Below are 15418 nucleotides of genomic sequence, written 5' to 3'. Positions count from 1 at the left end.
TATGGTGGGCACCACAGTGCAGCCTGATTCAATCCTCATCCAGTGTCCACATATTGCACTTTCTAGTTTGGGTCATTTGATAACTAACAGGATCAATAACCTTTGTTGATTCTGTCTCCCCTTTGTTAGCCACGGAACAGTAAATTCAACTACAGTGCCCCAATAGCGCCCTAGACAGGAGCAGCTAACGCAACATAGATCAGGGACACCACTTGGGACCTTCCTGATTGGTACAGTACAGTACTATACCATTGGCCCCAGTTACTCACTGAGCTAGCGGGAAGCCCACATTCAAGTCTGAATCTTATATTTATATTCTTCTGCTCTCAATTACATTCTTCTACAGTGCAGAATATTACAATAGCAAACTCAGTACTGTGTGCACAACCTCAACAAAGGTCAAGTAACAGATTTTAAAACACAGCGGCCAATAATATTATCGTATGCCAACACTACCAAAACCAGGACTATCCAGATCAGTCAAAGCCAAAACCCATCACATTTTCCAAGTGTCAAGCTTCAGGTGAAGAAATATATGAGATGGATAGTAAAGAGGAAGGTTTAAAAAAAAAGAAAGATTTACATCTGCGGTCTTGGCCCAGTGGAGGGGCACCCCTCCGTGCTGAGTGTCTTCGGTTTGGATCTGATTTGGGTCTGCTTCAAGAATCGCCTCAGCACACCTGGAGAAACAAAGTGGGAAAGGTTACCCATGCTGGCATTGCACAAGCTACCAGCTTACACACTTGTGGCCGCATTGGCAAGAACAATTGGGATTACAAAAAAACAATCCAAGTATTGAAGGAAATATTTTCTGAAAGATTGAGGAACCCTTTTCCTGCAATGTGGTCCAAAATAATATATGCTTTTTTTCCCCTTTCACCATTCTCTCCAGAAGGTAAAGTGATGATTCTTATGTGAGAGACTAGTCACTGAATGTCAGCTGACTGGTCAGTAGTTGGATGCACAACCAAACCCGAGCTAGTCCTCACCAATGTTCCCTCTCATTTTTATTTTTTGCATGTGGTCCCTTTAACTGGCCATTCAAATTTTTGCGCACGCACAGTTTCCTCCATGTAAAAGCCGGTGAGCACCCTGCGCGGGACCTCCGTACCGCAACACGGCCATGCAGCTTAGCGGGAACATTGGTCCTTGCCCAAAATCCACACACATGCAGTCTCCCACAGGAGTCATTGGTAGCAATACGATGGAGGAGGATTTCCTGGAGTGTATTAGGGATTGTTTTCTAGACCAATATGTCGAGGAACCAACAAGAGGGCTGACCATCCTAGACTGGGTGATGTGTGATGAGAAAGGACTTTTATGTGTAATGAGAATTAGCAATCTTGTTGTGCGAGGCCCCTTAGGGAACAGTGACCATAATATGGTAGAATTCTTTATTAAGATGGAGAGTGACACAGTTAATTCAGAGACTAGGGTCCTGAACTTAAGGAAAGGTAACTTTGACGGTATGAGACGTGAATTGGCTAGAATAGACTGGCAAATGATACTTAAAGGATTGAAGGTGGATAGGCAATGGCAAACATTTAAAGATCACATGGATGAACTTCAACAATTGTATATCCCTGTCTGGAGTAAAAATAAAACGGGGAAGGTGGCTCAACCGTGGCTAACAAGGGAAATTAAGGATAGCGTTAAATCCAAGGAAGAGGATATAAATTGGCCAGAAAAAGCAGCAAACCTGAGGACTGGGAGAAATTTAGAATTCAGCAGAGGAGAACAAAGGGTTTAATTAGGAGGGGGAAAATAGAGTACGAGAGGAAGCTTGCCGGGAACATAAAAACTGACTGCAAAAGCTTCTATAGATATGTGAAAAGAAAAAGATTAGTGAAGACAAACATAGGTCCCTTGCAGTCAGATTCAGGTGAATTTATAATGGGAACAAAGAAATGGCAGAGCAGTTGAACAAATACTTTGGTTCTGTCTTCACGAAGGAAGACACAAATGTCCTTCCGGAAGTACAAGGGGACCAAGGGTCTAGTGAGGAGGAGGAACTGAAGGATATCCTTATTAGGCGGGAAATTGTGTTAGGGAAATTGATAGGATTGAAGGCCAATAAATCCCTAAGGCCTGATAGTCAGCAGTCCAGAGTACTTAAGGAAGTGGCCCTAGAAATAGTGGATGCATTGGTGATCATTTTCCAACAGTCTATCGTCTCTGGATCAGTTCCTATGGACTGAAGGGTAGCTAATGTAACACCACTTTTTAAAAAAGGGAGAGAGAAAACAGATAATTATAGACCGGTTAGCCTGACATCAGTAGTGGGGAAAATGTTGGAATCAATTATTAAAGATGAAATAACGGCACATTTGGAAAGCAGTGACAGGATCGGTCCAAGTCAACATGGATTTATGAAAGGGAAATCATGCTTGACAAATCTTCTGGAATTTTTTTGAGGATCTAGCTAGTAGAGTGGACAAGGGAGAACCAGTGGATGTGGTGTATTTGGACTTTCAAAAGGCTTTTGACAAGGTCCCACACAAGAGATTGGCATGCAAAATTAAAGCACATGGTATTGGGAGTAATGTACTGACGTGGTTATAGAACTGGCTGGAAGCAGAGAGTCGGGATAAACGGGTCCTTTTCAGAATGGCAGGCAGTGACTAGTGGGGTCAGTGCTGTGACCCCAGCTATTTACAATATACATTAATGATTTGGATGAAGGAATTGAGCGTAATATCTCCAAGTTTGCAGATGACACTAGACTGGGTGGCAGTGTGAGCTGTGAGGAGGATGCTAAGAGACTGCAGGGTGACTTGGACAGGTTAGGTGAGTGGGCAAATGCATGGCAGATGCAGTATAATGTGGATAAATGTGAGGTTATCCAATTTGGGGGCAAAAACACGAAGGCAGAATATTATCTGAATGGCGGCAGATTAAGAAAAGGGGAGGTGCAACGAGACTTGGGTGTTATGGTACATCAGTCATTGAAAGTTGGCATGCAGGTACAGCAGGTGGTGAAGAAAGCAAATGGTATGTTGGCCTTCATAGCTAGCGGTTTTGAGTATAGGAGCAGGGTGGTCTTACTGCAGTTATACACGGCCTTGGTGAGGCCTCACCTGGAATATTGTGTTCAGTTTTGGTCTCCTAATTGAGCGAGTTCTTGCTATTGAGCGAGTGCAGCGAAAGTTCACCAAACTGATTCCCGGGATGGCTGGACTGACATATGAGGAGAGACTGGATCGACTGGGCCTTTATTCACTGGAGTTTAGAAGGATGAGAGGGAATCTCATAGAAACATAACATTCTCACTCAGAGAGTTGTGAACCTGTGGAATTCCCTACCACAGAGAGTTGCTGATGTCAGTTCGTTGGATATATTCAAGAGGGAGTTAGATATGACCCTTATGGCTAAAGGGATCAAGGGGTATGGAGAGAAAGCAGGAAAGGGGTACTGAGGTGAATGATCAGCCATGATCTTATTGAATGGTGGTGCATGCTCGAAGAGCCGAATGGCCTACTCCCTGCATCTATTTTCTATGTTTCTGGCAGTCAGGAGGAGCGACAACGCTTGTTGACCTTGTCCCTTCTTAATTCAGGAGTACTGGGGCCACGTTAAACTGCCCCTGATGTTGCTCCATCTGGGATCAGCACAGGCCAGGAAGCAAACCTGAAAACTTCAGAGTTGAGGAGGTTGACTTATGAAGATAGGTTGAGTAGGTTGGGCCTATACTCATTGGAGTTCAGAAGAATGAGAGATGATTTTATTGAAATGTATAAGATTCTGAGGGGGCTTGACAGGGTAGGTGAAAAGAGGATGTTTTCCCTAGTGGGGGAATCTAGAACTAGGGGGCATAGTTCCAGAATAAGGGGCCGCTCGTTTAAAACTGAGATGAGGAGGAATTTCTTCTCTCAGAGGGCTGTAAATCGATGGAATTCTTTACCCCAGAGAGCTGTGGAGGCCGGGTCATTGAATATATTTAAAATAGAGATAAGACAGATTTTTGAATGACAGGGGAGTCAAAGGTTATGGGGAACAAGCAGTTGAGGCCAAGATTAGAACTTGATTGAATGGCGGAGCAGGCTCGAGGGGCCAAATGGCCTACTCCTGCTCCTGTTTCTCATGTTCTTATGTTCAACATCCCCAGAAGCCATACTCAGATCGAGTGTCTTGAGCGGCAGAGAGATTTTCAAAGACAAAATAGAAAATTACATTGTTCTTTTGTGAGAATTATAACAGAGTAGAACTTGTACTGTTGATAGACATTTCACCCCTAAAGACACTAAATCGGAATCATTTCAGAGCAAGTAACTGACGACTACATGTATGCATTAAATTGTCCACAAACAGAGATTCCCGATAGCGGGGTTGGTTGTCTCATTTGTCACCCTAAAATAAGAACATAAGAACACAAGAACCAGGAGCAGCAGCCGGCCATATGACCCCTCGAGCCTGCTCTGCCATTCAATAAGATCATGGACTCAGCGCCACTTCCCTGCCCGCTCCCCATAACCCTTTACTCCCTTATCACTCAAAAATCTGTCTATCTCCGCCTTAAATATATTCAATGATCCAGCCTCCACAGCTCTCTGGGGCAGAGAATTCCACAGATTTACAACCGTCTGAGAGAAGAAATTCCTCCTCATCTCAGTTTTAAATGGGCGGCCCCTTATTCTGAGACTATGTCCCTTAGTTTTAGTTTCCCCTGTGAGTGGAAATATCCTCCCTGCATCCACCTTGTCGAGCCCCCTCATTATCTTATATGTTTCAATAAGATCACCTTCTCATTCTTCTGAACTCTAGCCTTGTAGGGCAATTTGCTTCAGAAAATAGGCATTTTTATTATTTTTTATTTATTCTTTCAAGGGATATGGACGTTGCCACAGGGCCAGTATTTATTGGCCATCTCTAATTGCCCTCGAAAAGGTGGTGTTGAACCGCCTTCTTGAATATAACTGAGTGTCTCGCTGGGCCATTTCAGAGGAGCAGTTAAGAGTCAACCACATTGCTGTGGGTCTGGAGTCACATATCGGCCAGACCGGGTAAAGACAGCAGATTTCCTTCCCTAAAGGAAACAGATGGGTTTTTACAAATCTGTGGAATTTAATAAAAAAATAAGAAGTTTCATGGTCACCATTACTGATACTAGCTTCTTTATTCCAGATTTTTATTTAATTAACTAAATTTAAATTCCCCAGCTGCAGTGGTAGGATTTGAACTCATGTCTCTGGATCGTTAGTCCAGGATTCTGGATAGTCTAGTAACATAACCACTATGCTACCGTACCCCTATTTATATATAATTAACTGCTATCACAGACTTTGAAAAGGAAATTTATCTGAAAGTGAGCACGTTGATTTTTTTTTAAAATTTAAGAGCACTGTGAATGGGAATAGGAAGTTCCCACGGTTTAATGTCAGCCAAAGTAGCAATGGCAGTGGTACAATTTAGCTGAGCATTCCTGCTCTAGGAAAGGAGGACTGGAAGCTACCAGGTGACCCGCATTCCTTGCTGGATGTAGCCACAGGAGAGGACACGAGCCCAGCTCAGCTGTGATGTGCCCCATGGTTCAATAGCGCACTGGCAACCAACTGCTCGGATTGAAACAACTGGGCAAAACACTGGCCCATTAGCTGCCGTCCAAGCATGAACTGCCATCTTCAGCAGAGGAAAGGGAGCAGGAAGCAAGGTGAAGGTGGGAAGTGGAAACAGAATCATATAGGCAGTAACGAGGCAGCACGTGAAGGAGGAAAAAGATTATGGAGCGGTGGGTCCAAACATTTCTTGCCCTTACCCAACCTGGATGAACTTCATGGATGTATGGATTGGATAACCATGCGATCCAACAATATTACAACTGGCTTGGCAATTGAGTAGGGATTTGGCTACATCAGTTTTCCCCAGCCGACAAGCGATGTGAAGTGGCGTCTCGCCACTACTGCTCAAGTGATTCACTCCAATAGAACGCTGTTTACTTAACAACTGCAAATTAAAAACAGACATGAAAAAGGTAAAAAAAATAAAATTAGGATTTCTTTGCATGATTTAGTAGGTGACTGTAAGCTAGGTCACAGTCAGTTAAACACTTTGCACCTGGGCTCATGCCCAGCCCAAATGCAGGCACCGAAAGCCTCCTCTGCGAGATACCCTGTAAAAGATCTTAAAACAAAGTGAGCACGGAAGGCCTCAAGCCTGTTTCCAACGGGCGCCAGCACACTGAACAAACAACCCACGACCTAACAACAACAGACACTAGTGGGAGACTTGGCAAAATCCATAGATCTAAGGAATTGAAATGGTGGTGGTTTAAAGAGAAACACATGGGTCTTGTTAATATGCCTGGAATAATTTCAGGTCAATCCTATTAATTTCAGTAATCCACTTCAATCCCTCAAACACACAAAGAAAGCACAGCCCGCTTCTCCACGATATGGACATCAGTGCTGGTGGGTGACTGAGTCTCGGTTGGTCGGCAGCACTCCTCTGGTGTCATCAAAACGCTTTCCTTATCACAATAGCATCACTAGATAGAAACAATTAGAAACCAGGGTAAGGAAGCTCGCAAGGTAAATGCCGGAAAACGACCCCTGTGCTCTCTGTGAAGCTCTGTATAAAAGCACAGCCCAACTCCCCACCCAGATTGCGAAAGGATGGATGAAACAGTATCCAGTTCATGCCTGCAGATTACAAAATATCTTCAGCGAAGCGTTCTTTGACCCAGTTACTGGGAGCTTTACATTCATTCCATTAAAATTGTAAGATGACTGTTAGCATTTGGAGTATCACTGTGACTATATTTTGCACTTTTGTCGACTATTAACTTTTGTTTTTCTCCTGCCCCACTACCTTGTCACCTGGGTGCTTAAATTTCATATAACAGCAGTCAAATTTAAATCCGCTCACGCTGTTTGATAATTCAGCATTCTGGTTGCCCGACACTAATAAATAGAGAACCTGATTCAGATAGTCATCTGTGATGCTTCAACATCCCCTTTCACATTACCTTCTGTGGCAATGGAAGTTCACCACCCCGAGCATTCAGGAGACTTTTGGAAGCTGGAAAAGGACCATGAAACATGGGTGTGGCTAAAAGAACAGCAGAAATGTATTAAATAGCAGTTCATTAACGTGACGAATTGATTGAATAGAAGGACCTGGCCTGCGGTCTGCAAACCAGGTGGTCGCCCATCATTAAAATTAACTCGATTTCCAACACAGCCCACGATACCGTCTGGGCTGTCTTCTCCACATACCCCCCCCACTCCAATGCTAGGCCAGAATAACATAAGAGCGCAAGAAGGAGTAGGCCATACGGCCCCTCGAGCCTGCTCCACCATTCAATAAGATCATGGCGGAACTTCTAAATCAACTCCACTTTCCCGCCCGATCCCCATATCCCTGGATTCACCTAATAGGCCTTGCTTAACAAATGGGAGTGGTTCTGCCTGAACCAACTTCTCTCCTCATCCTCGATGAGGCCCTTCATTCCTGTACCGCATTGCTATTGATGCCGCCTTTTACCAATTCCAAAGCTGACCAAAGGACGGGGAGTAGATCGATCAAATGAACAAGGGGCAGAATCGTGGTGTCGACGTCAACAAAATGCCTCAATTGAGATCAGTCCTAAATTAATTACATTTTACAAGATAAATTACACCAAATTAAAATACTGGGATGAATAAAAATAGAATGGGCTAGAAATTGATGTTTGGCACTAACTTTTCAGGGAGCGCAAAAGTATCACCGGGCGAAAAGGATTTGCTGCTGTCGGGAACTTCTGCTTTAGTGCCCCGGGGGAGGTGGGGCGCTAAATCAAGCACTACCCAATTCCCTTAAGAGAATAAGCTAAAGGGAGGGAGAGGGGCAGTATCGGCAGAGTGCCGAGCAATGTTCAGTGCAGCACTGCCGTCTGTATAGGTTCCATCCCTCGCTTAAAGGGAAGGGCCAAGGCTGCGTTAAAGGAATCTTCAGGCTGTGTGTGTTGGGCCACAGCACCTGCGCTACGTGCACAGCAGCCCCAAGCTCTCGAAGAGAGTGCAGGGCTGAGCAATCGCGGGGGCAAAAGAAATCAGGAGGCACCAGAATGGGGAGATAAATACATTTTGCACTACCTGACCACCACTGCCTTTAAATATCGCTCCCTAAGCTGCCAGCCGGGGTGACAACACCTCCTGTAGCTGCAGTTGTTGGCGCCCGGCGATGCTGCAGGGGGCGGGAGCGAATATTACATCCGGGGCGGTAACGGGGCACTACGCAGCGCATGATGTCACGATCTACGGGGCGCAAGAGAGCGAAGCGGTAAAGTGTTAGCGCCAGGGTCAAACCGCCAGGGAAGATCAGTAACCCCTCATCGCCCCGTTAGGAGCTAACGGGAGGTGCAAACCCGGTCAATTTCTCCCCCAATGAATTATGTACTTATTTACAATTATTTGTCACGGAACACAGCTTCAACAAAAGGATGTAAGGATGAAGAAATTAGTGTCCCACTCCAGACCTATCAAAAATATTATAGTTTTTACATACTGGTTCATGCTCATACAATGCAGAACTCGGCACCATCAATTGCTTCTTGTGTTTGAATGCGTTTTTGTCATCCGATCTTGCTGCAACTTCATTTTCCTAGTTCTTTTAATCAGATCAGTAGAACCCTCAAGCAGAAAAGCTAATTTGTTTATAAGCAGATCGAGGGCTTTTTTTTAAAATTGATTAATCTAGGTGAAGAGCCAATTCGCATTATGCTGCAATACACTGACTGCGAAGCACGTTGGGACGTCCTGAAGTCATGAAAAGGACTAATATAAATGCAAGGTCTTTCTTGTCTTTACATCGCCACGCTTGGAAAAAGGGCACAAGAGGAGGTAAAGCAGGAACTAATGATTTGGCAATATCTGAGTTTAAGTTTTTAAAGGTTGCAGGAGAAAGGGAAGGCAGATGAAGGTAAGCAGTCCACAGTTCTGAGGCTGGGGTTGTTTTCTTTTGAACAGAGGAGGCTGTGGGGAGATTTAATTGAGGTGTATAAAATTATGAGAGGCCTAGATAGAGTGGATACAAGGATCTAATTCCCTTAGCAGAGAGGTCAATAACCAGGGGGCATAGATTTAAAGTCATTGATAAAAGAAAGAAAAGACTTGCATTTATATAGCGCCTTTCACGACCACCAGACGTCTCAAAGTGCTTTACAGCCAGTGAAGTACTTTTGGAGTGCAGTCACTGTTGTAATGTGGGCAACGCGGCAGCCAACTTGCGCACAGCAAGCTCCCACAAACAGCAATGTGATACTAACCAGATAATCTGTTTTTTTGTTTTGTTGATTGAGGGATAAATATTGGCCCAGGAGGGTGTTAAGGTAAATTTTATTCACCAAGAAGGTGGTGTGGGCCTGAAAGGGTGCAAGAGGCAGAAACCCTGATTGCATTTAAAAAGTACTTGGATATGCCCTTCAAGTGCTGTAACCTGCAAGGCTATGGACCAAGAGCTGGAAAGTAGGATTAGGCTGTATAGCTCTTTTTTGGCCAGCACAGACACAATGGGCCAAACGGCCTCCTTTTGTGCCGTAAATTTCTGTGATTCTGAGAAACAAGGAGTTAACACGGGCAGCTTGACAAGGAGTCTTGATTCCAACACAGTGAGATACAGAGTGGAGAAACAGCATGTGGGATGATGTATTTGGAGCTCTGTTCTCACTTAGTTCCAACAGTTTACAAATTAATTTACTGTTCTAACAATCCTCCAACTATGTCTTGCTAATTGTTGACTGGTATCTTTACACAACTCTCTAAAACTTGGCAGTTCACCGTTATAAAGAGAACAGTTTGACCTATCTCAGGTCCACAGAGACAGTGCTTCGTTTATCAACTGTAGACACAAATTTCTTAATTACACAATAATCTTCATGGAAATCACCCCAGGCAAACGTCATTATTTGCAGATTCGGCAGCAGGGTTAAGCTCATTAAACATGAAATTCCACACCAAGTTCAGTGATACAAACTGCTGGCAAGGGGAACTGATATAATCAAATCACTTCTGCAAGTAGACTAAACACCTGTCACATTCAATGCTTTGCTTTTAAGTATAGCCTTCTGATGCTCAAAGTTTGGCTAAAATACAGTTTGATTATCTCTACAGCACTGTGCCTTGGATCTCAGAGCAGGCAAAGAGCAGGCATTACTTTTCCCTTCAAACTTTTTTATAAAGGTCTAAAGGGGGAACACAAGTTTTTTTTCAGAAAACACGGCATTCCACCAACAAAGGTTCGCTCTCCGGATTCTGTGCAATAACCATCTTCGGTTTAACGCGCTTGCATTCCCATTCTAGTCCTTGGGTCGAAATAGCCCTCCCGACTGAAAGTAGGAGCACTCACCAGTTCTGAAGATTTTTCTCCGCCCCAATTTATGGGGCGGAGAGCAGAGCGATATTCAGGACTTGAAAAAAAGTCATCTCCGGGCGGTGTTTGGGTCGGCTGTGGAGCGGAAGTGCATGCAGAGCGGGTCAGAGCAACGCAAAGGTGCCGTGTCGCACTGACGCGTCACAATGTCCCTCCCCTTCAGTTAAAGGAGAAAGCCACTGTGAGCTCTGCAGCAACGTTAATGGGCCACCAGGGAGGGTTTTAGCCTGTTGGCGGCCTGTCCAAACTCATGGCCACCATCGTCAAGCCGACCTTGCAGTCGGCCGACAATTAAAATAAAATGGCGGCTGCGGCAGTGCGCCCCCCCCACCCCCTCCCTCCCCCACAGGCAGTTTCCTGCCGGGGAAAGCTGTCGGGGACACCAACTGGCTCCCAAGGAGAAATTTCCCTCGTGGGGCATAAAGGGGTCGGCACGCGGCCGACTGGGCGGGAACACAGGCGAGATGGTAACTTTCTCCGTCACAAAAAGGGGACGAGGGCAATGTCCCGAATGTCGGCCACTCTGTCCTGACTGAGCGGTATCTCTCTTCCCTTGAATGTTCATAGAATCATAGAATGGTTACAGCACGGAAGGAGGCCATTCGGCCCCTCGAGCCCGTGCCGGTTCTCTGCAAGAGCACTTCAGCCAGTTCCAGTCCCTTGCCCTTTCCCCGTAGCCCTGCAAATTTTTTTTCTTTCAGGTACTTATCTAACTCCCTTTGAAAGCAGTGGTTAAGTGTCTGCCTCCACCACCCTTTCAGGCAGCGCATTCCAGATCCTAACCACTCGCTGTTTAAAAAAATGTTTTTCTTGTATCGTCTTTGGTTCTTCTGCCAATCTTTAAATCTGTGTCCTCTGGTTCTCGACCCTGCCGCCAATGGGAACAGTTTCTCTCTATCTATCTACTCTGTCCAGACCGCTCATGATTTTGAACACCTCGATCAAATCTCCTCTCAACCTTCTCTGTTCTAAGGCGAACAGCCCCAGCTTCTCCGGTCTATCCACGTAACTGAAGTCCCTCATCCCTGGAACCTTTCTTGTAAATCTTTTCTGCCCCCTCACATCCCTCCTAAAGTGCGGTGCCCAGAATTGGACACAATACTCCAATGGAGACCGAACCAGTGTTTTATACAGGTTCATCATTATTTCCACGCTTTTGTACTCTAATTCATGAAGCCCAGGATCCTGTAAGAGTTTTAACCGCTTTCTCAACCTGCCCTACTACCTTCAATAATCTGTGCACCTTTAATCATGTTGTTGGTGTTGGTGAATGTCAGAGTTTGACACTATCTCCATGCGAGCTTGCACATGCTGTGGGTGGACCTTTTTCCCCAGGTGATGATAAAGGGATTAAGCTTTTCATAAGTCATGGTGCACCTACCACCTCGTCTTCACCTTCAAGCCACGCTGATTCAAAACAAGTGACCCTGTGCTGGATTGACCTTTTTGACGAGGCTACTGAGTTTCCTGGTCCAACATAACCAGGGGACACAAATTTAAAGTAATTGGTAGAAGGATTAGAAGGGAGTTGAGGAAAACCGTTTTCGCCCAGAGCATGGTGGGGGTCTGGAACTCACTGCCTGAAAGGGTGGTAGAGGCAGAAAACCTTATCACATTTTTAAAGTATTTGGATGTGCACTTGAGGTGCCGTAACCCACAGGGCTACAGACCAAGAGCTGGAACGTGGGATTAAGCTTGATAGTTCTTTTTCAACTGGTGCAGATACAATGGGCCGAATGGCCTCCTTCTGTGCCATAAATTTCTATGATTCTCTGAACATCGCATTGTGACTGAGTATGTTGCCTAGGTAATGACAGATATCCATGACATTTAGCTTAGCGTACCCATCGTAATCTTCGGTTGTTTGTAAAGTTAGCCCGGCAGTTTGCAATATTTCAAGCTAATGGGCAACCTGCAATGCCAGACCAATGCAGCAAATAGAAGGTCACTAATCACACAATGCTACTTTGGGCTTTAGAGTGGGTAGCACACTCGCCTCGGAGTCAGAAGGTTGTGGGTTTAAGTCACACTCCAGGGACTTCAGTACATAAATCTGGGCTGACACTCCAGTGCAGTGCTGAGGGAGTGCTGCACTGTCGGAGGTACTATCTTTCGGATGAGACGTTAACCGAGGCCCTATCTGCTTTCTAAGATTGACATAAAATATCTCATGGCACTATTCGAAGAAGAGCAGGGGAGTTATCCCTGGTGACCTGGCCGATATTTATCCCTCAATCAACAGCACAAAAACAGATTATCTGGTCATTATCGCATTGCTGTTTGTGGGAGCTTGCTGTGCGCAAATTGGCTGCTGCATTTCCTACAACAGTGACTGCGCTTCAAAAGTGTTTCATTGGCTGTAAAGCACTTTAGGATGTCCTGAGGTTATGAAAGGTGCTATAGAAATGCAAGCCTTTCTTTTTTTTAATGTCTGAAACTCTATGTAGATGTTCTTGTTCAAGTCTCTTGAGGCACGGGTCAAATATGTAGCCTTGTTTCATAACATTTGTCATGGTTATGGGAAACATGCCATATGCATTACTCAGTAGCAATTACTCACCCTCTTATGTGGAGTTGCTTGATTATTTGAACACAGCCACGGTTGCTCATTAACTTCCAGAATTCTTCTCCGCTAACTGTGATATTGATGAACCCCCCCAAAGTCCCAGAGCTGTTGCTGCACATCTGCCTCGGAGACGGGGACCGTGTCAACTGTCCTATGACAATCGCATTCTGCCTCAGACTAAAAGCTGATCCGATCCAATTTGACAAAAATCTTCACATCAGTTGGTGACAAGGTTAATTGCCACAGTCAGCATTTTCTCCTTTTCATTTGAAGCTGATCATTCTCCCAGCTCAGGTGGATGCGTTACAGCAACTTTGTGCAATAGAGTCGCCGCCATTTTTGTACACTTCTACGAGTATCTCATCACAACATGGTGTTTTGCAGCAAAACGGGCTTTGTGCACTTCAGCAACAGTAAATGGTCCGGCAAGGTTTTCTCTCAAATGTTGGTTCTTTCTAACAAAGTACCCTGATGTACCTCACTGCAGGTGGCTGGATACATAGAAACATAGAAAATAGGTGCAGGAGTAGGCCATTCGGCCCTTCGAGCCTGCACCACCATTCAATATGATCATGGCTGATCATGCAACTTCAGTACCCCATTCCTGCTTTCTCTCCATACCCTTTGATCCATTTAGCCGTAAGGGCCACATCTAACTCCCTTTTGAATATACCGTTGAAAAGAATGGATCATGAAAATGGCTAACCCTGAAACTGACCACTGACCACACTTGAAAGCAATTCTGGCAACATTACATTCTCTACAATTGTCTCTGCCTTGGCTCTGAATCAGCAGTTTCGGATTAGCTCACTTGATGGCTCAGTCGGCTAATAGGCTGCCCAATGAGACTTGGAAGATCCCAGGTTTGAGACCCTGCCTGTGCTAAGTTAGCAGATCTTGGCCAAAGAAGCATGAAGGGGCACTACAAATGGGTTTAAGCACTTCTGGACTGGGGGAGGGAGAAATCAGCTAAGGCCCCTGCTCTCCATCCATTGTCTCAGAAATGCAAAGGAAATTGGTCATAATATACAAGATAAGAAATAGAAGCAGAAATAGGCCATCTGGTAGAATATGTATGTGGGCAGAACAAGGACAGATAGCCATGCAGACATGTATTTAGGATGGCAAATAGTCTGTTAGCCCAAGATGGTTGGAGTACAAGAGTAAGGAAGTCTTGCTGCAATTGTATAGGGCTGTGGCGAGACCACACCTGGAGTACTGTGTACAGTTTTGAATCCATACCCAAGGATAAATATACTTGCCTAAAGGGAGCGCAACAAAGGTTCATTAGATTGCGTCCTGGGATGAGAGGATATGAGGTGAGATTGAGTGGAATGAGCCTATACTCTCTGGAGTTTAGAAGAACCAATAAGGGAATTAAGGGTTATGGGGAGCAGGCGGGTAAGTGGAGCCGAGTCCACGGCCAGATCAGCCATGATCTTGTTGAATGGCGGAGCAGGCTCGAGGGGCTAGATGGCCTACTCCTGTTCCTAATTCTTATGTTCTTATGTAGAATGAGAGGTGATCTCACTGAAACATAAGATTCTGAGAGGACTTAACAGGATAGATGCTGAGAAGCTGTTTCACCTGGCTGGAAAATCTACAACTAGGGGGCATAGTCTCAGGATAAGGGGACAGCCATTTAGGACTGAGATGAGGAGTAATTTCTTCATTCAGTGTTGTGAATCTTTGAAATTCTCTACTTCAGAGGGCTGTGGATGCTTAGTCGTTGAGTGTACTCAAGGCTGAGATAGATAGATTTTTGGAGTCTAGGGGAATCAAGGGATATGGAGATCTGGCGGGAAAGTGGAGTTGAGGTCCATGATCAATGGCGGAGCAGGCTCGAGGGGCCGTATGGCCTACTCCTGCTCTTATTTCTTATGTTCTTAAGTATAAAAGTACTGCACACAAGAAGGAAAACTGAATGGTGTTGAAATAGCTAAAAATGAAGCTGCAAGAGGCTTAGCAGACTCAAGGTTCAACGTGTCTCACTTGAACTACAGAGACAAAATAGTAGAATGCAAGTCAGTGGAGGCAATGAGCAAACTGTGCCGTGCTCTGGGAAAATACACCTCGAGTATTGTGCCCAGCTAGGATCGCTAGAGACAGAAGAGAGGCGTTATAGTGCTGGAGGCGGTGCTGCTCAGAGACACGAGGCTAATCGCTGGTGTCAAAGATTTGAGTTACGAGGAAGGACTGGATGAACTTGAATTTTTCTGACGGAGAAAAGACATCTGAGAAGTGACCTAATTGAGGTAAGGAAGTGGAAAATCAGAATATCACTTTCGGTTAAATTGCCAGAGTAGGATAAGAAAGAGTACTGAAAGTAGGTTGAATGAGTACAAGTCAAATTTAGGACTGATATTAGGAAAATTCTTCTTTATAAAAAGAGTGATCAATACATGAAATGGATTTTCAGATAGCAGCAGAGGCAAAACCCTGAGGGAATTTGAGAAACAATCGGACGCTGTTATGGGAAGACTTTAGGGTCTTTCTGCACGGATGAAT

At 44.9% G+C, this 15418-nt stretch overlaps 1 protein-coding gene across 4 annotated transcripts in view; it reads right to left on the bottom strand.

Moving 5' to 3' along the window:
• The window catches only part of pla2g6 (phospholipase A2, group VI (cytosolic, calcium-independent)), a 101744-nt gene that overhangs the window by 38902 nt on the left and 47424 nt on the right, over nt 1-15418 (bottom strand). For all 4 annotated transcript variants that reach the window (XR_011587873.1, XM_070861712.1, XM_070861713.1 and 1 more), the window contains 2 exons: nt 5753-5940; nt 584-680 (listed from right to left, as the gene is read on the bottom strand). Coding sequence is in view for 3 of the 4 variants with exons in the window: in XM_070861712.1 (XP_070717813.1) it covers nt 584-680; nt 5753-5940 (285 nt within the window). In the remaining variant the exon portion in view is untranslated. The remainder of the gene's footprint in view (nt 1-583; nt 681-5752; nt 5941-15418) is intronic.

The sequence above is a fragment of the Pristiophorus japonicus genome, chromosome 19 (assembly GCF_044704955.1).
Source record: "Pristiophorus japonicus isolate sPriJap1 chromosome 19, sPriJap1.hap1, whole genome shotgun sequence".
Taxonomy (NCBI): domain Eukaryota; kingdom Metazoa; phylum Chordata; class Chondrichthyes; family Pristiophoridae; genus Pristiophorus; species Pristiophorus japonicus.
The sequence above is the reverse complement of the archived record's forward strand: the minus strand, read 5'-3'. Positions and strand labels throughout refer to the sequence as shown.